This window comes from Camelus bactrianus, chromosome 21 (genome assembly GCF_048773025.1).
Source record: "Camelus bactrianus isolate YW-2024 breed Bactrian camel chromosome 21, ASM4877302v1, whole genome shotgun sequence".
NCBI lineage: Eukaryota > Metazoa > Chordata > Mammalia > Artiodactyla > Camelidae > Camelus > Camelus bactrianus.
Window position 1 is genome coordinate 10,055,933 of NC_133559.1, and position 27,202 is coordinate 10,083,134.

At 37.0% G+C, this 27,202-nt stretch overlaps 2 protein-coding genes across 2 annotated transcripts; one reads left to right on the forward strand and one right to left on the reverse strand.

Annotated features, from left to right (window-relative positions):
* The first annotated feature begins 5,483 nt into the window (after positions 1 to 5,483).
* On the forward strand, positions 5,484 to 8,614 carry LOC105069483 (olfactory receptor 10R2). The gene has a single exon (XM_074349650.1). It carries the CDS (start codon positions 6,140 to 6,142, stop codon positions 7,124 to 7,126), a length of 987 nt encoding a protein of 328 aa, XP_074205751.1. The 5' UTR covers positions 5,484 to 6,139; the 3' UTR covers positions 7,127 to 8,614.
* A 2,218-nt stretch (positions 8,615 to 10,832) lies between these two features.
* LOC105069565 (olfactory receptor 10K2) lies at positions 10,833 to 19,485 on the reverse strand. Its single transcript, XM_074349649.1, has one exon. It carries the CDS (start codon positions 16,619 to 16,621, stop codon positions 15,614 to 15,616), a length of 1,008 nt encoding a protein of 335 aa, XP_074205750.1. The 5' UTR covers positions 16,622 to 19,485; the 3' UTR covers positions 10,833 to 15,613.
* Positions 19,486 to 27,202: the final 7,717 nt, after the last annotated feature.

Sequence of the window (27,202 nt, forward strand, 5' to 3'; positions counted from 1 at the left end):
TAAACTCTTCAATACTTTTTAATAGATTTGAAGGCACATTTTAACTCCTTAAGTTAAAATTCTTACCGAAGTACTCATTGTTTCAAATGATGTTCTGTTTAATGTCTTATTACCTTTACACACACACACACACACACACACACACACACACACACATACTCCTCAAATTTATTCTGTTTCATTAATTGTCTACCCACTATTCTGCCTCTAAAACTTCACTCAAGCATAAACACTCCTAAGAAGGCCTTATTAACCTCCATAACCTAACTCACATTTCTCTGCCACGTGCTCTCAGGGTGATACACACATTTTACATGCACCTCTCTCTTGTAGCCCTTCATCAGGGCACAGTGCAGTCAGAGCTTTCTTTGTCTCCCCCAGTAGGGATTAAATTTCCTAAGGGGGAACTATCCTTATTTGAGCGCACATCACCTGAATAGAAAACATTTCATGATGAAAGTTAGAACTAAGTGTACGCTTCTGGAATGAACAAATACGTAAATGGTGTCTCCAGGCCCTTCAAGTGACAATTCCCATGCTACATTGCACCTGCTGGAGTTGCTTTCTGCTGCTCTCACTGCTGCAGCTATGCCAGCCCATTGCTCTATCATTTCTCAAAACATATTCTTCCTCTTTGAAATAGAGGCTAGAGTGCAGGATGGAGCACAGGAAATTCTTGCCTCCAACCAAGGGATGAAAAGCAAGAACTGCAGGGGAAGCCCATGGGAGGCGGATGCCAGGTCTTTCCTGCTGAGTGTCAAGCAGCCTCCGGATTTCCAATGAGCCACCTCCCTAGGGAGTCTAAACTAGAAAACTAACAAATTCCCCTAGACTATTGTGTGATTCGTTCTTTGGCAAGAGATTCTTGAGGTCCATTTCCCTCTTGGATCGTAGTTCCCTGTAGAGGGAAGGCAGGACCTGTTTCAGGAGCAATGCGGTAATGGCTCCCTAGGGTGCTGGGTAGTGAAATTACCAATCAGGGCATTTACATTCATGCTCATAACCAGAAAAATGCCCATTAATAACTCATTAAGGTTGTAGCTAGGTTAGGCCATTCAGATGGGGGACCCAGTGAGCACTGTGCTTGGGAGTGTAGTGGTGAGTCTTTTGTCATTGGTTTGAACAGTTTTAAGAGAACTGGAGGAAGATCTGTATGGGAATACTGGGAATGGTGCTATATACAGCAAATTATAAAAGACAGGGCAACTGCATTCCCCTGGAGCCCAGGACTCATATTTTGGGGAACATTAAACTCTTTCAATACTGGTGACCTGGGCTTCCTTATTTCATAGATAGCTTAAGGAAAATGACTCATTAAATTATCTAAAATGTCAGAGTATATTTATGCCATCTCATAGATAACAACTAATTATGCCTTTTATCTTATGTTCAATTCAGAAATTGTCGAGATATTTCAGAAATGTTGTCTATGTATACATGATAGACAAAGATCGGGGGGTGGTAACAAGGAAAGTAGCTGGATGTGGATCCAAGATAATGTTGAGGTGGAGATCTTAAGGTTAGGAAAAAGGGGAAACTTTAGAGATATTGCAGAATGGTCACAGGAGGTATCTGTAGTATCAATCTCCAGAAGGAAGCAAAGAAGGAAATTATTAGGGCTTCTTATGTGTAATTCCAGGCTACATTTTAATTTCTGCTGTCTGTTAATCCTCATACTATTCTAAATTTCAGAGGAGAAAATTGAGATTTTAGGAAGATTTAATTACTTACTCAAAGAAAATGCTGAAATAAGAATATGAATTTGTGCCTTTTTACCTCGTATCTAGTACTTTCTTCACAATATGAATCTATTTCTAGCTTCTTTGCTCATTTAATACCTTTACCAGCTGCATGACAAATATATATATATATGTATCCTTACTGCCCAAATGACTCTTGAAAATATTCACCTCCAGTTGGTTTTACCAGGTCAAAGGAAGTGGAAGCAAAACTCTATAGATTCCTGCCTTGAATGATTTTTTTTCCCCTTAATTTTCCCCTTCAGGCCCTACCATAAAAAAGGAAAGGCAAACAATGCTGAAAATAAAAAGTGTCATGAATATATACATGTTTTTCGTTTTCAGCAACACTGATTCTCTTCAGATTCCTCTTCTGCTTCTAGAGAATAATCAGTCACGTCAAAAACAGCAGATATGGGGATCAGGGGGCCTGAAAAGGTAAGAAAAAGTTCATTTTCCAACAAACTTGTCAGCTCATTCTGCCATATTTGCTATGGTCATAGATCTGTCTGCAAGACAGAGTGAGAAATACGTTTTAATTCCAACCTAACGTGCACGTGCGCGTGCACACACTCCATGTGAAAGAGAAGATTCACTTCAAAGAAGGATCACTCATATATTCTGTACTTTCTCCAGTGGTTTCTCTGTCTCATCTATTCTGTTTGTGTATTAAAACTGCTGGTGTTGACCGTTAACTGGATTCTGTAACCTCAGTGATGGGATAAGCATAGAGTTTCAAAATCACTGTCTTGGAATGGCTGATTTGTTTAGAGAGGAACCAGCCCAGCCAGAACAACAAAAAACGATAGTCAAAGAAAATCGCACCTCTAGCAGCACGCTTCCTACGTAATGGGTGATATTTTAAGCACTTTACGTATGCAAATACATCGAATACTCACAGCTGCCATGTTTCAGATAAAGAAACTGTAGCAGAGTAACTTTTTCACGGACGCACAGTCACCACGTGGAAAAACTAGGACCCAAATCCAAGCTACCTGTCTCCAGGTTCCATACTCTCACCCACCATGTAACACTGACTTCTTAAACTTAGTACTATTAGTTCATACTATGACTACAAAATTTTTCTTTACTATAAATACATCTTCATGCAGAAATCTGCTATAGTAGGATAGATTTTCAAAAATGAAATTACTGGAAAAATTGAATGAATATATTCAGCGACCTTAATACAATTTGATGAATTTCTTTCCATAAAATTATAACCAATTGTGAATCCTATTAGCAAATACTTATATGACAGGCTGGTCATATAATTCATATCCCTACTGCTAATTGGATGAGTGTAAATGATCTTTTAGTTTAACTTGCATTATGTTTTAAATGCAGTAAAACTAATTTTTATATATGTGATGCATTTTATTTTTATTTTATAAACCATATGCTTAATCCAATTTCTACACTAGAAGTTGTTATTTTCTCCATTAGTTTGTAATAAAATTTTTTATTATTATTAACATTTTGAACATAGCTTTGGTAATTTTTATTTCTTGTTTGTCTTCTAGTATTTCTGATTGTACTTTTGTTGAAAATATGTTATTTTATACAGTCAAATTGTTGGTGATTTACTACTCTGACAATCCTTCCTTAGCATTAAGCTTAACTTTTCAATTTTTCCACCAACTAATATCTTTTTTCTGATTTTTTTTGCATTTTTTTATTGACATATCCACAAGAATTTTTTTTGAACATTATATGAGTTGGAGATTTACACAGATTTTTTTCTATTTATTAAAAAAGTATTTATTGAGATATTATCATATTTCAGGAACAGTTTATGTGGCACTGAGATCATCTCATTTTTGAAGCTTTGTTTAATTTCTCTATGAAACAGTTTAGGCATACTAGAGATTTTTTGAGGACTAGCTGTCCAATAATATCCTTTATTTTTCTAAAGAGATGTGCTTATAATCAATAACCATTTTTACTTTGACTGGGAATTATTTTCCCAGAAAATTATTCATTTCCTCTAGATTTTCAAATTTCCTTGTGAAGATTTATACAAATGATTCTGAGATTTGAACATTTCTTTCCTAAAATGGTTGTTTGCCTTGTCATTTTGTGCTTTGTATATTTGTGTTCTATCTTTTCTCTTTTTTTCTAGCTAAAGTAGTAGTGGCTTCTATGTTTTGCCATTTTTTTTCAACGATACAATGTATTTGTGCATATTTGTATATATTTTAGTATTTTTCTGTTTTCTATAGTATTTTATTTGTATTATTTTATATTTCTGTTTCCCTTTAATTTAGTGCTCTATTTCTAAATTTCTGATGTTTTATAAAAATGTTTCAATCCTCTGGTCAGGTATAGAATCTTCTCTTCCATTTTTTGTATATATTTATGGCTATATTAATTGGGGTTTGAAGCTGGGTTGAGCATTATTATCATGGTAAATCTTAAATTGGCACACTAGAAATGTAAACAATTTATATTTAAAATTATTTAACCAAAATGTTTTGAAGATCTGTGATGTGTCCCAGAAACACTTAAACATCCCAAAGAAAGACTCAAAACAGTGAAAATTAAATGGATTCTAATGTTCTAAAGGTCTCCATTTAGTGATTAAAATAGGTAAATATATGAAAATTTAAATCATCAATGTATCTAAATATCCTTCAAAATAACCTTTTAAAAATACCTGATATTCATGCATTTTATTTGTACAAATTGATAGAGTTGTGTGATTATTACCACAATCAAATTTTAGGACATTTTCATCATCTCCAAAAGATACCTCTTACTTGTTTGCTGTCAAATTCCATTCTGTCCTCATCCCAAGGTTACAACCAATCTGCTCTCTGCTGATATATATTTTCCTTTCCTGAACATTTCATATAAATAGAATTTCCAGTGTGTGGTCTTTTGCACTAGTCTACCATCATTTAGCATAAAGCTTTTGAAGATAATTTATGTTGTGGTATATATCATAGTTCATTTCTTTTATTGCTGAACAGTATTCAATTTCATGGGTATATTAATTTTACTTGTCCATAAATGTATTTGTTCATAAATTGATAGACAGCTGGATAGATTTTTTTCTTTTGAGTATTATGAATAATGCTCCTAGGAACATTCACATGAAAATATTTATGTGAATAGTATTCACTTCTCTGGCATATTCCTGGGAATAAAATCTTTGTGTCATTAGGTAAACTTGTATTTACCATAAGAAACTGCCAAACTTTTTCAAAAGTGACTGCATAATTTTACATTTCCATCAGCAAAATATAAAAGGTTTGGTCCGTCTACATCCCCACCAGCACCTTTTCGTGTCTATCTTAAGTATAGTCATTCTGGTGCATGGAAACAATCATCTCATTATGGTTTAATTTGCTTTTCCCTAATAATGAATGATGCTGAACATATGTTCATATACCTATTAGCTACTGATATACTTTGATGAAATGTCTCTTTAAAGAGTTTGCCCATTTTTTAACCTGCATGCTTCTCTTATTTTAATTGTTAAATATTATGTATGTATTTTAGCCATAAATCCCTTATTGGACATACACTTTGCAAATATATTTTTCTCTGTATGGTGTTTTCTTATGTTTCATAATGGTACCTTTTGGAGTGTGTGTTTCTGAACTCTCACTTCTGACCATTGTCTGTATGTGTAACTATATGCCAGTGTCATACTTTCTTAATTAGTGCATCATTTAGGGTGAATTTTGCAATCGGGAAGTATAAATCCTCCATCTTTACTCTTCTTTTTTCACAATTATTTTGGCTATTCTATTTCCTTCCATATTAATTTTATGATCACTTTGTGACTTTTTACCAAAAAGTCTATGTTGAACATAGTGATCCCTTTGCTCATAATTTCCTTATAATGTTGAGTCTTCAACCCATGAACATGGGTGGTCTCTTCATTTAATTAAATCTTCTTTAATTTCTCTCAGTAATGTTTGGTGGTTTTCTGTGTATATGTCTTGCACCTTGTTTGTTAAATTTGATCCTAATATTTTTATGCTATTAAAAATAATTTTCTTTGTTTCATTTTCACACTGTGTGTTCCTGCTTGTAGTAGACAGAATAATGGTCTTTCAAAGGTGTCCATGTATCAACCCCAGAAACATGTAAATAGGTTGGGTTACATGAAAAAGGAGAAATAAGATTGGAGATAGAATTAAATTTGCTCATCCTCTGACCTTCAGCTAGAGAGACTATTTTACATTATTCGTGTGTGACCATGTAATCACAGTGTTCTCAAAAGTGGAAGACAGAATCAGAAACAGAGAAGGAGATGCAACTTCCCTGGATTTGAAAAAGGAAGAAGGGGACCATGAACCAGAGGCAGCTAAAAACTGGAAAAAGGCAAGATTCTTTCCTAGCACCTCCAGAAAGGAACACAAGCCTGCATATTACTGATTTTTATATCCATGTACCATAATGCATTTATTCTTTCCTCCTCTTTTCAGGTCTTGGCAGAAAACCTCACAATGGTCACTGAATTCCTATTGCTGGGTTTTTCAAGCCTGGGTGAAATTCAGCTTGCCCTTTTTGTGGTTTTCCTTTTTCTGTACCTAGTCATTCTCAGTGGCAATGTCACTATTGTTAGTGTTATCCGCTTGGATAAAAGCCTCCACACGCCAATGTACTTCTTCCTTGGCATTCTCTCAACATCAGAGACTTTCTACACGTTTGTCATTCTACCCAAGATGCTCATCAATCTTCTTTCTGTGGCCAGGACAATCTCCTTTACCTGTTGTGCTACCCAAATGTTCTTCTTCCTTGGTTTTGCTATCACCAACTGCCTGCTGCTGGGAGTGATGGGCTATGATCGTTACGCTGCCATCTGTCACCCTCTGCATTACCCTATCCTTATGAGTTGGCAGGTGTGTGGAAAACTGGGAGCCACCTGTGGGATCGGCGGGTTCTTGGCCTCACTAACAGTAGTGTATTTAGTTTTCAGCCTCCCTTTCTGTAGTGCCAACAAAGTCAATCATTACTTCTGTGACATCTCACCAGTCATTCGTCTGGCTTGCACCAATACAGATGTTCATGAATTTGTCATATTCATCTGTGGGGTTCTTGTACTCGTGGTCCCATTTTTATTTATCTGTGTTTCTTACATCTGCATTCTGAGGACTATCCTGAAGATTCCCTCTGCTGAAGGCAGGCGGAAAGCTTTTTCCACCTGTGCTTCTCACCTCACTGTTGTTATTGTTCACTATGGCTGTGCCTCCTACATCTACCTGAGGCCAACGGCAAACTATGTGTCCAACAAAGACAGGCTGGTAACGGTAACATACACAATTGTCACTCCATTATTAAACCCCATGGTATACAGTCTCAGAAACAAGGATGTCCAAGTTGCTATTAGAAAAGTGTTGGGGAAGAAAGGATCTCTAAAATTATATAACTGAAATTCAGTTCAGATTCTGTAATAAACAGAGCTCTGCTTTTTCACATACATATTATATCTGTAACCAATTCATTGAAGTGATAAATCTCTCTAAGATATGTGTCATAAACTCTGTTTTTCTCATAGTCCCTTTATTCCAACCTGTAAGGTATTATTTTTCAGTTCCTGAAGTAGAATCTCAGGTAGTTTCTGAAATCTTTATGTCAAGTTTACTGTGATAACAAAAGCTCTAAATTTTATTTAATGCTAAATATTTCCCCTTTGTCTTGCATTGGAATTATTTAATCGGTGAAGTCTACATCGGGCCAATGGAAGTTGACCTGTATATCAGCTCTGTCAGCTACCATTGCTCTCTCTGCTAACTTTTGTGACTGGTACTCAAGGACTACACTGGGGAGAGAGAAGGAAGAAGTGGGGGAAGTTCTTACTTGATGCTACTGTCACGCTCTGGCTGCTTCCAGGGCTTTGCAGATGTGTACTGAGTCTTTCTCATGTGCTGAACTTTCCTGAGTTTCTGGAAGAATTCCCTTGGAGTTTTTCCTTGGAGTTTTTATAAATTCTTTTTTTGGTGACAGGGTTGAAGCTGCATCTGGCTGACAGCTTGTGAATCTGCCTCTTAATTCTGAAAGTCCACCAATTTTCTGAGTCACATCTTTCGGAGGTCTTATTGGGCAAATCCACTTTAAATAAACTGGCCCATATCTGAGTCAAAAGAAATTTTTGTGCATCCTTGCTACTTCCATAGTCTTTTTTTTTTTTTTTACATCTGAAAAACTATCAATTCTTTTTTTTATATATATGTATATAGTCAGTTTACAATGTTGTGTCAATTTCTGGTGTACAGCTTCCATAATCTTTTTGTCATTTTTATATCAGCTAAAATTCAGTATCCATCTATGAGAAAAGTACCTCTTTGGGAGTTGGGGATCTAGTACTATACACCAGAAGACCCAGGAGGAGGACTTCCCATCTGTGCATTGGCTAATAGGTGGATAGACGTGGTTATGGGCTATGAAAATGACAGGAGTCTGTGAACTGGCTTCAACCCCCTTGGTTGCAGTTGGGGAGCACCTACGAAGTACCGGCTTGGGCAGAGACCCAAGGATTAAAAAGCCTTTGCAGAAGTGCCAGTTTGCTGAGGATAGATCTCAGCATTCTATTGGAGCAAAAAAGAGAAAAAAATACAAGTTTAGATGCATTCAACAGCGTAAGAGAAAATTTGTCAGTGCTATTCCCTCCCCTAAGGTGGCACAGCTTGGATCTGAACTAGATGGTGACAACCTCCCCTGAAGGGAAAAGAGAGAGAAATGAGGGAGTGCTCAGGTTCCCCAGCTGTATGGGATGCTGCTGGAGAAACCTGTTTCTCTCTCAGAGCACCCAGGGTACTACCCAGGCCTTTCATGACTGGGTAGGTCATGACTGGGTGGGGAGAGGAGATGGGGAAAAAGAGATAAGAATATTTAAAAGCACTTAAAGGATTTGGGTTCTGTTGACTGAGTTTAAGACTCTAGCAGCAAATCCACCCACAAGCTACTTGAAAACCCCACTTGAAGATTCCGCCAGCTGGCCCACAGTCACCCTCAATACCCCAAGGGCCAAGCCCACACTCTCCCCAACTCTTCAGCCAGCATCTTGCGCACAGTCCTGAGGTGGCTTTGAGGGTAAGTGGTGGTGGACAGGGAGGGCAAGCAGAAAACAGGAAAGACTCTATGGGCAACGGAAAAAGCACAAAGCTGAGCTACAGCACCACCTTCAGGAGAACAACAGATGTGTCCTAGATCTGGTCTGACAAGCTGTAAGATCAAGAGAAGACATACAAACTTCAGAATTCTGCCACATTAAAAGAAATGAAGTACTGATACAAGCTACAATGTTGGATGAACCTTGAAAACATACTAATTGAAAGAAGCTGGTGATGAAGGACCACATTGTTTATGTTTCCATATATGTGCAATGTCCAGAAAAGGCAAATCTGTAGAGACAGAAAGTAGGTTAGTAATTGCCTAAGGATGAGTGGGGTGGGGAGGTTGGGGAGTGCTGGCTAAGGGTGTAGATTAACTTCTTAGACTAATAACATGTTAAAATCAGTTGTAGTGATGGGTGCATAACTATGTGAATATACTAAACTGGACTCTTTAAGTGGTTGACTTGTATGGTACATGAATTCTGTCTCAATAAAGCTGTTAAAAAATTCTGCTACAAGAAATAGAAAGGAGCATGGAGCAGGTGTATCCATGCAAGGTCAGAGAAAACCCAGGGTATAAGCAGGACCAACAAGTATCTTCCACCTGAAGACGGCCAGTAAGGAATGGGGGATGTGACAGCTACTTCAAATGTCAAAGCAGCAACGTAAAACTCCAAGGTATACAAAGAATCAGGGACACGTGACATGATCAAACAACCACAATAATCCTTTAGCAACTGATCCCAAAGATACAGAGATATGTGATTTGCCCAATAAGTGATTCAAAATAACTTTTTTGAAGAAACTTAATGAGCTACAAGAAAACACAGAAAGACAACTTAACAAAATCAAGAGAACAATATAGAAACTAAATGAGAAATTTAACAAAGTGATAGAAGTCATTAAAGAAGAGTGCCATACAGAAATTCTGGTCTTTAGGGATCAAAGGAATGAAATTTAAAATGCAATAAAGAATGTCAACAGCAGAGTAGACCAAACAAAATAAAATCAGTAAGTTAGAGGATAGGAAATTTGAAATAACCCAATCTGAGGAGAAAAAAAGGAAAAGAGTGAAGAAAGTCTGTGTGATCTAATGGACACCTTTAAAAGAACAAGTATTGTAATCATTAGATCTTTAGAAAGAGAAGACAGGAGGAAGGGGTAAAAAGCTCATTTAAAGAGCTAAAAATTGAGAAATTCTCAAACCTTGGGAGAAACTTGAACATTCAAGTTTATGAAGCTAATAAATCACCCCATTATTTCAATTCAAAATGATCTTCTCCAAGACACATTGCAATAAACTTTCAAAACTCAAAGACAAAGAGTTCTAAAAGCAGCAAGAAAATAAAGATTTCATCCTACAAAGGAACCCCCATAGGCTATCATGAAATTTCTCAGCAGAAACTTTACAGGCCAGGAGAGAGTGGGATGATATATTTAATGTGCTGAAGTTTTTAAAAATTGCCAGCCATGAGTACTTTATCGGCCAAGTTATTTTTCAGAAATCAAAGGGAAATTAAAATTTTGCCAGATTAAAAAAACTCTGGGGGAGTTCATCCATCACCACTAGATCTGCCTTGCAAAAAAATGCTGAAAGGAGTTCTTCAGGCAGAAATGAAAGGATGGTAATTAGTAACATGAAAACACATGAAAGTAAACAACACTGGAAAAGGTAAATATACAGTCAGATTTAGAGAATTGGGATTCTGTAATATGATGAAGTAAATTCAAATGCAGTATAAAGGTTAAGGAGAAAAGTATTAGAATAAGTACAACTGCTACAATTTCTTAATGAATACGAGCTATACAAAGGGTTAATTCTGACCTTAAAAACTTAAAAGAGAAAGAGTAAAAGGGTAGAGTTTTTATGCAATCAAAATACGTCACTATCAGTGTAAAACGAACTGTGAAATTTTGAGATATCTTATGTAAGCCTCATGGTATCCACAAAGCAAACATCTATACTACTATATTCAAAAAGAGATACAGAAATAGAAGTCAGAGCATATCACTGTGGAAAATCACGAATCACAAAGGTAGGCTGAAAGAGGAGAAAGAAGGAAAAAAACTGCTATGTCCATATCCAAGCAAATTAAATACATATATTCATACAAAGACTTGCACATGATTTTTCATAGAAATATCATCCATAATATCCAAAAAGTGAGAACAACTCAAATGTGAATCAATGAATGGATAAACAAATTTGGTGTATCTATGCAAGGAAATATTATTCAGCCATAAAAAGGCACAAGGTCACGATACATAGTACAACACAGATGACCCTTATGCTAAGTAAAACGAACCATATACAAAAGACAACACATTGTATGATTCCATTCATATGAAATGTTTAGAACAGGCAAATCCATAGAGACAGAAAGCGGAGTAGAGGTTGCTGGTGGAAGAGGAGATGACTGTAACGCATATGGGGTTTCTTTTCAGGCTAATGAAAATGTAATGCATGTGGGGTTTCTTTTTGGGCTAATTAAATAGTGGTGGTAGTCGATCAACTTTGTGAATATACTAAAAGCTATTGAATCAACATTTCAAAAGAGTAATTATTATAGCATGTGAATTATCTCTCAAAAAAGAATTAGATTCAATCATGAATATAGACTTGAAAGAAGTTCATAATGTATTCTGGCAGAAAAAAACATTGCAGTATAATTTAAAGATGGATATCAGATTATCTGTCTATCTGTCTATCTGTCTATCATCTAGCATCTATCATCTATCTATCTATCATGCCTCTCTCCTTATCTATCTAGGTAACGTGTGTTTGTGTGTGCATGTGTATATATAATCAGTCTAACAACAAATAGTGGAAATTCAACAATAATAACGTTGCAGAAAGGAGGACATTTCAGGATCTAATTTATATATTGGTACTTGTTACTATTCTGAGGATCACATGTTATTTAGATAGTTTTAAATTTACTTTTAAATAATTGAGTATATTTTAATTAAAAAAAAAAACAAGTAAAACCACTAAGAATCTTCCAATAGGAACATAAAGCAAAAGGTAATTTTTTTCACCACAATTAAAGAATAGAAATTTGTTTGAAAATAGCTGACAAGTCAAGGAGGAAGGCTGCAGAAGAAGCCATCCCTGCTGACAGTCTTAACAGGGACTTCTAGCTTTCAGTCTGTGTGAGAATTAATTTCTGTTGTTTAGCTCACCCCGTCTGCAGTGCTTTGTCACGGCAGCCTCAGCAGACCGATGCAGAACGTGTGGTGCAAATACGTTCTGCGTATTTAGGAACTCTGAATAGAATGAGACAACTGGAGGGGCAGACGTGAGGAGAGAGGAATCTGAGGACAGCTCACGGAGGACCTTAAGGCCAGCCTGAAGTGCCTACCTTTGTTGGTTGTAAACTGTGCGTTCTGAAGTTTTGGGGAAGAGAGGGATTTGATACCGTATTTTCTTGGGTTGGGACTCGTGAGCATCCTTAATTTAGCAGTGGAGAGACTAATAGGAACAGAGATTTCAGGAGGAGTCTGGTGACCCAGGAAGATCAGTTACTACCAGATAATTACGACACTAGACGGTTTGTCTTTCTACCATACTTAACACTTCAAAACAGTCTCATCTTTATCTCATTTAAATGAAGACATAGACCTACATAGCAGAAGGTATCAGTCTCCTTTCTTTACAGACATGTAGCCTGGGGCCCAGAGTAAGAAAGTAGTTCACTCTTAGTAATTTTCTAGGTCACAGAGTAACTTCAGGACAGAAGAACGCGTCCTCTTTCCTTGCAGACTTTCCCTTTGGCTGTCCCCAGACTGTGGGAAGTGAGGGGGAGGCAGTGGTGCTGGTGGATTTATGAGGTCAAGCTTAGAACTGACCTCGTGTCACTGCAGGAGGAGGGGGCTGTGGTGTCCGTGGGTGTGTGACAAGGTGTAGAAAATAGTTTCCATCTTTGTTGGGGCGATGCTAGTGTGCCTTAGTCACAGCAGGAGGCAGCAGGGACAGTGGCACTGGACATGCCCGTGGAGTGAGAATTCAAACAAGCTCTGGGAAAGGAGTAAGGAGACTGCACTCTTTGCCATGTACCTGCAGTGCGACGATGATAATTCATGTAATCTCTGCCATATCCAGTGTTTACAACAGTAATACAGGGATAAAAATCCTTATTTAGCTTATCTTAAAAGTTTTAAAGAAACTGAATACACAAAGATACACACACATAAATACTTCTACATATGTATATAAAGGTGATTTGGGGAAATTCATGATTAGCATTATATTTAAAATTCAGGAATACTTATCACATTATCAAAAAATGAATATTTAAGTGGAATTGATTTGAATTTAAAGGTGAGATAAGGACAGTTGGTATCTTTACAAAACTGAGACATCTTGTCCTTGTATAAATTGTGTCTCTATATTTATTCAAGTTTTATTCCGTATGTTTCTTTATGGCTTCACTTTAATTGATTTTGACAAGAAATTGTTAAATATATTTCTAGATATTTTGTGAAGTAAATAATTTAAATTTCCCATTTTTGCAAACACTTTCCATTAGTCCCTTCACATAGCCATGTTGAGCTTCCAAAGGAACTCACACACCCCAGACCTAACACTTCACTCTTGATACCCTCATTTGTAGGCTCTTCAGGGATTCATTCTTAAACTTTCAGAGTCCTGTAGCACAGACAAAGCATCTAGCACATCCCCCTACTCTCCTGGATCACTGCTCTGCAGAGTTCACGTCTACAAACTGCTTCTGAGCTGTTGGACCAGTTGAACCGCTTATGGTTACCAGTGACGTCTCTTTTGGTCTTTTGCCAAGCCCAGATAGATACAACATCCGCTCTGTAGTTGTGTTTTCAAGCCCCCTGGGAATGATTACTGCATAATGTTTGATACAGGTTCTTTATACCTCGCTAATAAAGAATTCATCAGGGGAAATGAGCAACTTCCTTGAGTGGGACATAAGAAGTGAAAAAGCAAAAGGTGAATTCAGTTTCAAAAAGATTTTCCATAGGGGAAAGTTCAAGATAAGATGAAGTGGTTGGAAAAATCATCTCATTAAGTACAGAAATTTTTGTGGGGGAAGAGGCATAGGAAGTTGCTTCATGAACATTGAGTGAGTTAGAATTAACACATGAAAGTTGAGTCAGTTAGTCCAGGAAGAACTAGGGATATTTTTATAGAAGACGGGGATTTTCAGAAGCCTGCTTTTGCCACGAGCTGATCAACCTCTTGTATTAGTTACATACTGATTGTATTTCTGGTCATTGGGCTCAATGACTTTTTGAGACAAGTACGCATGCCATGGTCACGTTTTAATTGCAAGGGCTATAGGAAGAGGACGGCTTTACACATATGAAAATGTGTATGCTTTTCTGAGGATTTGTCTTCTCAAATGAAAGATGTCTGGAAGAAATGTCCAGAAGTAGGCTAGCTAAAGTAGAATTAAATCTTTTATTTTATAATGGCTGGTTTTCTGAAAATATGTGAAATTATTAATATCTCATTAAAATCATCAGAAATCTAATTTCGCATTAAACTAATTCACATTAGGGATTGTAAGTTTATTTCCTTTTCATGAGACAACTTAATAGGCTAGAAGTCTGGGCTGAGCAACAGGCCCAAGGAAATGAGGATTTGGTGGCCAAAGAAATTAAATTTGCTTTAGTCTTTGTGACCTTCAGGTCTGAGACTTGAGGCAAGTCTCAAGCTCCAAGGGATGGAAGAAATGCAGTTGGCTTTCTTAGCAGACAAGTTCAGCAGCCCACAGTAAAACTGGGCCTGTGAATAAAGCATTCCGGTTCCTTCCCTCTTAATTCAACCCCTGGACGAGGGGTTTATGTCATTGATGAGGAGACTGGTGGGAGAAAAGGAAAAGACTAAGAAACAAAATGATTCAGTGGGAAGATCTTTACTGACAAGTGGATATTGAAAATAAATATGAAGTGAAGATGCAATTCTCTCCATGGGGCGCCCCGGTTGTTCTCAGTCCTGCAGGAAGGATAGATAAGTAAAATGTCTAGCTCACATTCTAACCTGAAATGCACGTGAAGGAAGACTCCTGTGCTTCATGGAGACAGAACCTGTTTGCTCTTCACATGGACTTTTCTATTTGGTGAATAATAAATGAAATGGGATTAAGCTCAGCCTGCCTTTCTTGCCTACTCTGTGTGGTTTTAGGTCTTCTTTTTCACCTGTGCCCCTGTGAATATCTTCATGGAGGTGGTGTTGACTAAATTTAGATTCTTATCAGTGCATAAAAATTTATTTAAAAAACCCCCAGCTCCCATTAATAAATTAGAAATACAGAAATAAATAATTTTCTGTATAACGTTCTTACTTGAACATTAATTGGATATAACTTATGCACCAAAAATTGTAACTTTATATATGTTATCTCATTTAAAAATTGTGACCTGACTATATTGAAAGACCTGAGATTCAAGAAACATTCAGAAAAGGAGAAATACAGAGACCAGACGTTCCTGAGTCCCTAAACCAGACAGTTAGGGTTGTGCAATATTTTGCAAGGTTGATTTCCATTCTGGCTGTGATTGCGTAATAGTTTTTGCCGAAGCTAGAATTCTGAGCATATTTATGTTTTCTTACAACAGCCATCCATTATTTTTCTCTCAGTTGAAAAAACTTCAGTAGGCAATAATTTATGTGATCATGAAAATATGCTGTTTTTTAAAATTTATGTTTGGAAATGAAGGAGAAATGATCTCTGTTCTTGAACACTATACTCAATTGCTTGATCATTTTTGCTCTGGGAATTTTTCCCCATGTACTTTGTGTTTTATTAAGTACAAAGAGTGGGATCTAGATTAATGTTGTGGCAGAGAAATTGTTCTTCCCACAACTCTTTGAAGAGCTGATTTGAACTCTTTATTTCTCAAGCTGTAAACCACTGGATTGAACAATGGAGTTAGGATAGTATAAGATACTGATATGAGAGCATCCTGGCTTGAGGAGTAGTTGGACTTAATCCTTAAGTAGATAAAGGAGGCACAGCCATAATGGACAATGACAACAATGAGGTGAGAAGCACAGGTAGAGAAAGCTTTGTACCTGCCTAATGTGGAAGGAAATTGAAGTATGGCAGAGATGATGTGAACATAGGATACCAAAATCAGTAACAGGGGGATAACCAAGACCAATGCACAGAGCGTGATAATGACAATCTGACAAAAGTGGGTATGGTGAGATGCCACCTTGAGAACAGGAGAAATGTCACAGAAGAAGTGGTGTAGTTGGTTGGAGGAGTGGAAGGGCAGGTGAAACACCATGGATGTGATGATCTGTGCAACAGTAAAGCCACAGAAACAGGCAGCAGCCACTAGTCCCACACACACCCCATGCCCCATGAGCACCGTGTAGCGCAGAGGGTTACAGATGGCCACGTAGCGATCATAACCCATGGCTGCCAGCAGGAAGGAGTGAAAACAGCCTAGGAAGAGGAAGGTGAACATCTGGATGGCACAGCCCAGGAAGGAGATGGTCTTCTTCTGGGCCAGCAGGTCCACCAGCATCTTGGGTACAATGACGAAGGTGTAGCAAGTCTCAGAGCAGGAGAGTACAGCAAGGAAGAAGTACATGGGGGTGTGCAGGGCTCTGTCCAGCACAATGTTGAAAATGATGACGGCGTTGGTGCCCAGAGTGAACAGGTAGACGAGCAGGAAGACAACAAAGAGCAGCCGCTGCAGCCCGGCTAGAGAGGAGAAGCCGAGGAAGACAAACTCTCTCACCAGCGTCTCATTGACCCACTCCATGGAAGGTACAGCTTCAGGAGACAGTCTGAGAGAGAGGAGAAGATGGTACTGAGGAAAATCCATTAAAATTATAGAATCACAGGAAATTAATAACTACAAGACATGTGTTCTCAGATTTTGAGTTCTGCCTCATTCCTCCTCTTCCTGGTTTTGTAAGACATGAAGAAATATCAAAAATTGTGCAAAGTGTGCGTCCAAGTTTGAGTCGCCACAGTATTTATAACACCATAGACAAAATGTTCTCGACACTTCTCAGATTCAACTCTCCCTTCATCTCACTTCCCAGGATGGGGCTGATGTTAAAATTCTCAGCCTCTCTAGGCTCTGCAATGCTAGTCCATTTGGTTTTACTGTCTTCACATCCTCCCATGTTCCTACAGTTGCAAAATAAATTATCTGAATGCACTACATTTATATATATAACTCTCTAAATAACTTTATATATACTCTGCAATAGCTTTTCATTATCATTCTCCTTATACCCACACCTTAGTTTAATCTTTCCATAACCTACACCTACATTCTATCCAACTCTGCTTGCCTTACTTCCTGGTGTGGATCACCAGTTCCACCTTCTTAAACTCTCATTAAGGTGACTCTTTGCTTCTGTATCTGTATTCTGTTCCCAAATCTGGAAGAAGTTATCCAAGATGGAATACTTCTATACCTCCTCCAATGCCTATCTCAGAGTCTTTCCTCCAGCAGAGAGAACACAGTCTTTCTTCAGGACTCTTGCCCATTTTCATCAATTTTCTTAACTCCTACAGAAATCACATTATGGAGATCTTTCCCATCACCAGTCTCACATTTCTCCAGTCCATCCTACTCCTGATGCCAGCCAGACTAATCTTCTGAAATATAATTGTATCCTATCACTCCCCTCCTCAAAAATTTTGCTCATAGCTATAGCATAAAGTTCAAAGTCTTTATGGTCTGTGAGCTCTTGTTTTGAGAATTAAACTGTGTCCATGATCATCTGTAGACATTTATGGGATGCATCACGGTTGTGTAATATGTTGCATCCTTCCTTGCCTCTGTTCTTTGCTCATGTTACTTTGTTACCCACTTTTTATTTACAAATATTTTACGTTACTCATACTATTATATTCAACGTTATTATCTTAACTACTGTTAATAACAAAAATCAGGATCATCATACTCTTCCTTAGATGAGAACCACAAAATCAAGACTATCAGTCACCAGCCAACAAGGATCAAACAGTTGTAAATGCAACCATGTGTCAGGCGCTAGGTATGTGTTAAAGATACATGTAAAAGATTTGGTCCAAGGCCTCAAGCTGCTCACATTTCAAAGGTGAGGCATATTCAAAAGAAGACATTATTAAAAAATAATGTGGTTGAACTGATAGATGTGCACTTGCAATTGTGAGAAAATTGAGGAAACAATTTTTTTTTGTACATCCTTGGAAAAATATTTTTGCATTTCTGGTTTTCTTGACATCTGTTATAGAGATGTTGAACTAAAGCATTCTTGGAAAAATGTCATGAGACCGGCCACTATTTAGTTTCTACAAGTTTCATACAGATGTGGAAAGACTCCAGGTAACCACAGTTCCATCTCCTGGCTCCTGGGGAGGGCAGTCTTGTCCACGGTGTTTCCTGCTGCCACTCAAACCATGTAAAAGGGACAAATCTGCTCTTCCTTTATCTTATTCCCCTGATTCTTTGCTCAGTGCCTAACACGAGGATTTTTATTGCCCAGAAGATACATTTATTACTAATATACTGTTATCTTTCTAATTCCAGGGTCCTTAATTCTCAGGACTAAGTAATACATTTCTACATTAGTAATCTTGACTTTTACCCTTACAAACACATGTAAAGGTGAGCAATGTAGGAATAAGATGAATTTTGAACTTAGATAGATGTGATCTTTAATCCTGACTCTGACGTGTTCTTGTGGTTAGATCTTAAACTCTCTAAGCCCCATTTTCTTATTTGTACGGTGAAAAAAGTAATCGCAGACCCCTAGGGCTATAGTGAAAATTAATTGAAAATCATGTGTACGAGAGAGGCTAATTCAACACATAGTGAGTGCTCGATAAATACTTCCCTTTAATTACTTCACTGTTGTTCTATGGGGACTGGGAGCAGAAATATTCTCATCAACAATACAATGAGGATTTAACTCATAGAAAGTTGCTGAAGCTGCCTTTTCTGCACTTTCCCGGGGTGCTGCTTGGCATTACGTGGAGTCCTGCTCTGCCCTGGAAGGGAGGCAAGGGTTACTGATCTTGAAGTTCCATGCAAGTTCTGTGGTATTTGGTTCTCTGTAGTCAGTCACCCAGGCAGGTTATCTGCACCTGGGAGAAAGCAAGGGAGTTTTCCTAAATTTTCTATTTTGAGGGAGAGGGTAGTATAGGATAAACTTAGAAGATAAAATGATAGTTAAATTTAGTCACATACAAAGAAAAACTTAGAGGTTTCTTATTATGGATGCTTTATACTTACCAATAATGCATATTTTGTGTATGTTTTAATCTAGATATTTAGGTATCAAAGTCAACAATTTATTGAGTACTCAAAGAAACTGAACATCAGACAGTACTTGGATCAGAAGCTCCAAGACCAGAAAGCAGCCGAGTAGATGTGTTAGCCACAGAACCGAGGTCTTCTGTTTTTCAGATGAATGCGATTCCCACAGTCTTGTGCCGCCTCCTGAAGAGATTTATGGTGTTGTTATAGCTGCTACCCCTGCGTTCTCCTCCAGAGTCTGTTCTCTATGCCCTTGTGCTAATGTTTCTGTCTCTGATTTTATGTTCCGAAAAGGCAGTTTCTGTGTCTTTATGTCTGCCAACTACAATTATTTTCAGAGTACTCACAATTCTCAGACTTGTATTAGATATTATAATCTTTTTCTCGATGTCACTTTAAAAAGATTGTGATTAAAGATTTTGTAGGTGTATATATATATATATATATATGTATGTATGTATGTGTGTATACACACACACACACACACCAGAATATTATTTGGCCTTAAAAAAGAAAACAATCCTGCCATATGTGACAACATGGATGAACCTGGAGGACATTATACTAATTGAAATAAGCCAATCACAGGATAAATTTCATTTATATGTGGCATCTAAAATAATCAGTTCAGAGGAGGAGAAAGTAGAATGGTGGCTGCCAGCGCCTGGGCCAAGGGAGAGAGGAAGTGGCTGTTCACTGGGTATAAGGTTTCAGTTACACAAGGCGAATACTTCGTAGATGCCTGCCTACAACATTTTGCCTGTAGTTAACAATAGGTAATTGTGTACCAGAACATTCATTAAGAGGGCAGATCTCATAAAGAATAGATAAACAACAAGGTCCTACTGTATAGCACAGGGAACTACGTTCAATAGCTTATAGTAACCCATAATGAAAAAGAATATGATAAAGAATATATACACGTATAACTGCATCACCATGCTTTATACCAGAAACTAATGCAACATTGTAAATCAACTGTACTTCAGTTAAAAAGAAGGTCATCTCATGTTAAATGTTCTTACTATAATGAAACACAAGATTTGGTGATTAAAATATTGTTAAGTGCACTGTTGAATTAAATCAGAACCAAGACAGTGTCTACGTAAATTTAGGAAGAGCAATGAGTCAGTTCATCTACAATATGTATAAAATTTATATGCATAGTTTCATAAAAATGCACTTTAAAGTTTAATTAGGCCTGATTAACAACATTTGGAGTCCACATTCTTAATTGTGGCTGTCTCTGTCTTTTACTGGCACTGCACCGGAACGGACCCATCACCCTTCTCTGTCTCTTACCTGAGCTGTGAAGGGAGGGTCCTGCTGGGGGATAGATGTTCACTCTCGTTCCCTGTCCACTGTCCAGTTTCTCACTGCTGTGGCTGCTCAGTCCAACATGGATGTCTGTTACTCATAGAGGGGCTCACTCCCACCTGCCTCTCCCTCCCCCTGAGAGAAGCCAAAAGCACCGAGGCTACAGGGACAGAATCCAATTTGAAATGGAAAAGGAGGAAGGGTCAAAATGGGCCCGATGCTACTGATCTTTACTCAGGGGTAGGCATGTGATGATGTTCTGGGGACTTAGACCCCAACTCAAATCAAACAGAGCTAATTTCTTTCTGACATTTTGTACCAATTGGCCGAAGACCACAAGTCACATCTAATAGTGACCACAGAGCAGCTGGAACTTTCACTGCATTTATTGGTAGCGGGCAGTTCTTCTGTGGGTCTCCTGATGCCAGAGTCATCACCATGGAGATGTTGCACTGGGTTTAATTAACAACTGAGTTGATTGCGGAAAGTAGGGACAAGTCATCAAATGCCAAATTACTCCAGATTGGGCCCACGCATGAGGGCTTGGGGAGCGGAAGGCTCTAAGCCCCTCTCAGATGCAGCAATTTTAGAAAATTTGACTAATTTTAAGTTGATTTGTCAATTTCATGTTACCAAAGGGATGAAAAGGAAATTGCACATATAATTCATGGTCAGTATGTGTAAAACATGTCTGTTCAGTTAAAAACGTGCTTTTGCATTTATACTTAGAACTGTTGTTTTCTGTTAGGTTGAGAGGACCGATGAAGCAATGTTGCTTTCTATTGTGAAGGCCGAAAGGTGACTCATTTCACCATTAACTACCAAGTTCATTTCTTTCAACCTCTCTATTCCATTATCCAGAAACTAACATAGTGTATTGTTATACACAGGAGATACTAAATAAACATGTGCTGAATGTTGGCAAATAAATGGTCCCAGACAATGTTTCCCCAGTAATATAAATCACCTCTTAGTTTGAACAAAAATGTGTATTTCTTTTCTAATTTCCAAAATTTCTGATTTCCACTTGCCTTGTGACTAAGCTAGGAATGAATGTGATTTCACCATCACGTGGTGTCAGTGGATACTGAAGACCCCTGACAATGGCTTGGTGCAGAGTAAGAATTCATCACATATCTGATAGATGAAGAAGTAATGATCCTGAGACCCAAAGTGAGAACAAAGGAAGAACAAAAAATAATTGAGAACAAGAAATAATACTCACGAAGAAATAAGAAGTAAGAAGAGTAGAATTTAATCTAGTTGAATCTAAATGCTGAACAGCTTTGTGTTATTGATATCCATCATTTATTCCAAACTCACAGCAGTTTTTTAAAAAACCAACTTCATCGAGTTATGATTGACATGGAAGAAGATGTACATATTTAATGTATACAACTTGTTGAGTTTGATGTAAGTATATATCCAAGAAACAATCACCACCATCAAAGCCATAGACATATGCATTATTTCCCAAAGTTTTATCCAGTCAACTTTGTTATTATTAATTACTATTATTATTAACTGTGATAAGAAAACTTAACATAAGATCTATCCTCTTGGCGAATTTTAAGCATACAGCACAGTAGTTTTACCTCTAAGTACTATGCTGTATAGTGCATCTCCAGAACTTCTCTTGCATAATTTAAACTTTATACCCTTTAACCAACATCTCCATATTTGCCTCTCTCCCCAGCCCCTGGAAACCACCATTCTACTATCTGCTTCTGTGACTTTGACTATTTTAGATTCCACGTATAAGAAGGCCAACCAATATTTGTCTTTCTGTGTCTGGGTTACTTCACTTAGTGTCTTGAGGTTCACTCATATTGTGGCAAATGGCAGACTTTCCTTCTTTTTCAAGGCTGAATAATATTTTGTTATGTGTATATACCACATTTTCTTTATACATTTCCTATGATTTGTACCATTAGGTTGTTTTCATATTTGGTTGTTGTGAATGGTGTTGCAATGAATGTGGAGATATAGGTGTTACTTTGTGATTCTGATTTCAAACTCTTTTGATAAATGCCAAGAAATGGGATATCCAGATCACATGGTGGTTCTATTTTTAATTTCTTGAAGAACTTCTGTACTGTTTTCCCTAATGGCTATACCAACTTATATTCCCACCAACAGCATGCCAGCATTGTGGGTTTGGTATTGGTATTTCTACTAGCCAATGAAACATGGGCAGAAGGGATAGCTCACTAGTTCCAAGCCTTGGCCAAAAGAAGCACTGTGGGTTTTCTGCTATCACCATAGGATGAGCTCTCCATGTTTTTAAGTCTGGGATCTAGACTAGAAATAGCTGGTACAAATCTGATACCAATCTATTGAAAGGGGGCCAAACCCAAGAGATATACAGCTTGAAGCAGACTCGTCATGCTAAATTCAGCTTAGATCAGTCAAACCTAAAGCAACGTGCCCACACAGCAAGAAGTATTTTTTTTTTGTGGTTAAAAAAAAAAAAAAACACTTAACATAAAATTGACCACCTTATCCATTTTAAGTGTACAGTTCAGTAGTGTTAAGTATATTCAAATTGTTGTTTAAAAAGATCTCCAGAGCTTTTTCATCTTGCAAATCTGAAACTCTATTAATAACAATTCTCTTCCTAAGTGAAATAAGCCAGTCACAAAAAGACAAGCAAGAATCTTAACCTCTCTATGCTTTGAGGTGATCTGTTACACAGTAAATATCAAATATGTTTATCTTCAATGATGCTAGACTCTACCAAATCATTTTTCAAAGTGGTTGTACCAGTTTATACTCCCACCAGTACTGAATGGGAGTTTCAGTTGCTCCACATCTGCAACAATAAGTGAGGGTCAAACATGCTCTCCTTTCCTCAGCTGTTCTCCTTTCCTCAGCTGTTCTCCTTCCACATCCTCCAGATTCTTCCTGGGCAGTGAGGGAAATAAACCTCAGCCTGAAATGACGTTGTAACTCATTTTCATTTGAGACATCCTGGTATGTCTGTGTAATTGCATTTGCACTTCCATGATACTAATGAGATTGAACAGCTTTTCACAAGTTAATCAGCCAATTGGATTTCTTCTTTTTTTGAAGGTCCTGTTCAATGTGTTGTACATTAGAAAAGAGAGATATCTCTTCTTATTGATTCCAGGAGATTTAAACACATTCTGGAAATCAGTATTTAATTAGCGATGTGCATTTCAAATATCCTGTCTGACTCTGAAAATTGCATTTCAGTCTTGATGAACAAAAGTTCTTAATTATAATGAAGTATAATTTATCAGTCTTCAACTTTCTGAGTAATGCTTTTGTATGCTGTTTAAACAACTTTTGCCTCCACGAGATCAGGTACACTAAACACCAGGACGTTGACAACCACATAGATCAGGAAACCACAGAAGCTTGAGGCTAAAACCAACTGCACGCAGGTGGCATGGCTGACAATGTGTGTGCAGTTAAGAGGGTTGCAGATGGCAGCATAGTGATCATAGCTCATCACAGCAATTAAAAACAGTTGGTACAAGCCAAACCCACAAAGAGATTTGTTTTGCAGAACATCCAAAGAAAGAAATAGTCAGACTTGTGGAAAGCAGGTTGGTCAGCATTTCTTATATCGTGACTGAGGTGTAATAGGTTTCAGAGCAGGAAAGGGCAAAGAGAAAGAAGAATATAGGCCTGTGCAAAGGTCAATCTAGACAAAAACAAACAAAGACCAGACAAATGATAATCTTTATGGTGACACTGGCCATCAGAGAGATCAGGCAGATAAGGAGGAAAATAATGAAGAGAAGGCTCTTCAGATGTCCCAAAGTTTGAGAAGCCTATAAGGATGGACTCAGTGATTATGTTCTGGTTCTGTCTCTCCAATGGGCACTGGAAAACAGACTTAGACATCCTTACATTGAGAACAAAAAGACTTTGACAAAAGTGAAATGCCTCCATCAAAACCACAAATGTGTTTTTGTACAAAGCTGATAATAGTGGTATGAAAAAATGAGTAACACAAGTTAAGCACACTGATAAGGGGTTAGGAGAAAAGCAGGAGGCATGAGGAGTGATGACATAAGTAAGTTACCAATCAACAATGTCTAAAGAAATTTATCTTTATTTTTGTAAGTTGATTTTATGCTTTGTTTTTGTTCTGATTTGCAGGGAAGACTCATATAAATTGCATTAAATCAGGAAGTGATTTTGAGCTCTCCTTGTCTGATCTTACCATTTTATGGAAGAAACTGAGGTTCAAAAATATTAAACCATTTGTTTAACCCACATGAGTTAGACCAAAGTTAACAGGAATAAAATAATGAAGCTCAGAGAAGAAATCAATCAAATGGAGACTAGAAAAACAATGTAAAAGTCAATAAAACTAAAACCTGTTTTAAAAAAAAACTGAACAAAATTGACAAAGCCTTAACTAAAATAAGTAGGGAAAATAAGAAGGCTGAAATAAATAAAATAAAAAATTAAAGAGGAGACATAACGTATGTGTCAGAATTACAAAACAGACATAAGGGAGTATTATCAACAATTGTGCACCTACAAATTGGATAATTTAGAAGAAATTGACAAATTTCTAGAAACATAATCTACCAAAACTGTACCACAGAGAAATAGAAAGCTTAAACAGACCATTAACAGATAAAGAGATTTACCAGAAATCAAAGATCTACCTACAAAGAAAAGCCCATGACCAAATGGTTTTATGGGTGAATTCTACCAAATATGCAAAGAAGAATTAACACCAATTTGTATGAAGTTTTTCCAAAAAACAGAACAAGAAGGAACACTTTCAAACATATAAGGCTGACATCACCCTGATACCAAAGCCAGATAAAGACACCAGATAAAATACAGTCCAACACCCTTGATGAACATATATGCAAAAACCCTCAACAAAATACTAGGAAACTAAATACAACAGCACATTAAATTTATTACACATGATTATTAAGTGAGGTTTAATCTTGAGACACAAGGATGGTTGAGCACATGCAAATTAATCAATGTGCTATGCCACATTAATGAAGGAAAATAAAATAAAGTGCATGATCAAATCAATAGAGGCAGAAAAAAGTATTTGACAAAGTTCAACATCCAATCATGATTAAAACTCTCACTAAATGAGTATAAGAGAATTTATCTTAACACAGTAAAGTTTACATATAAAACCTCTAGAGCTAAATAATGATAAATGGGAGAAAATTGAAAACTTTCTCTCTAAAACTGGGTGCAGTGGGAAGGATACCCACTGTCAACACTCCTATTCAATGTGGTATCAGGGGTCCTAGCCAGAACAATGAGATAAGCAAAAGAAATAAAATATATCCAAATCAGAAAGGAAAAAGTAAAACTATTTCTATTTGCAGATGATATAGTCATATATGGAAAACTCTAATGATTCAATCAGAAAGACCGTTAGAACTAGAAAACAAATTTCAGTAAAGCTGCAAGATACAAAATCAGCACACAAAAATCAGCCACGTTTCTATACATAGACAATGAATTATACAAAAGGGAAATTAAGAAAATGATCTCATTCACAATAGCAGCAGAAAGAATAAACTACTGGAATATTATACTTACTGAAATAAGTCAGACAGAAAAAGACAAATCCTGTATGATATCACTTATCTGTAGAACCTAAAAAAATCATATGAATAAATGTACATGCAAAATAGAAACAGACCCACAGATGTAGAAGACAAACTTGTTATTATCTAAAGGGAGAGAAAAGTGTAGAGGGGCAATAAGGATATGGGACTAACAGATACAAACCACTATATATAAAATAGATAAACAACAAGGATATATTGTATAGCACAGGGAACTATACCCATTATCTTGTAATAACTTACTACAATGGGGTATAGTCTGCAAAAATATTGAATCACTATGCTGTACACCTGTAACTAACACAATATTGTAAATCAACTATACTTCAATGAAAAATTTTAAATAAATTAAAATATTTTTAAAAAGAAAAATACCTATTGGCTTTTTCATCAAGAAAGTTGATATACTATATGGGAAACAGTGTGTAATCTGTGGAGCTAAAAACCAAAAAATTTAGAATAATTGTACTTTTCAAAAATCTACATATTAATTGAAATATTTAACTGTATTTCTTATTCTAAACAATACTCATAAAATGATCTATTTATCTATGACTTACAGATCTATACTTTAAGTTTAAATTCTTGTATTAAACAAAACATTTTCAGAAAAATAAAATCAATTCTGTAGCAATAAAAAAAATAGGATCAGTTACCCTAGCTAATGTAAAAAGTCCCTTTATGCCTATAAATTATTTGTACAATAGAAATGGACTAAAGTGACGAAGGGCAAGCCTCAATTTCTGTTTTTTGTATTTTCTGATAGAAGCAACACTCCTTTGAAAAGTAACGCATCTAGATTACAAAGCTCAAAATTATGTGAGTCAGTCATTAGGGGTAATATTGGCAGGAGCCATTTCCATCTCCCCTTACACCAACTTCCAGACCTACATATTCTTGCTACTGGAGGATAGGCACGATGCCTAGTTTGCTGGTTCAGAGTATACATGGCCTTGAGTAGACACACGGGGAGCCATCATGTGTTGTCCCACAAGTAGTGCCCTAACTGAGCCTTCGGTAAGTCTTTTCATTGTTCTGCCAGGACACATCCTTCCGAGTGATGGGTACACTGAAGGAGATGGATTTCCCAGTATCATTTACTGAATATTCACAGTGCTCTTACTGACTTGTGAGGTCAAAGACCACGTTCCCAACTATACACAGATCATTTTCTGCGCTCTCCTTTCTGTCTCTTTATTTAACTCCTTATGTTCCAGTAGCATGTTCTTTCTATGACTAA

Bases quoted from the DNA above. Each gene is read 5' to 3' on its own strand.
- LOC105069565 (XM_074349649.1), bottom strand. From the start codon at position 16,621: ATGGATTTTCCTCAGTACCATCTTCTCCTCTCTCTCAGACTGTCTCCT.
- LOC105069483 (XM_074349650.1), top strand. From the start codon at position 6,140: ATGTACCATAATGCATTTATTCTTTCCTCCTCTTTTCAGGTCTTGGCA.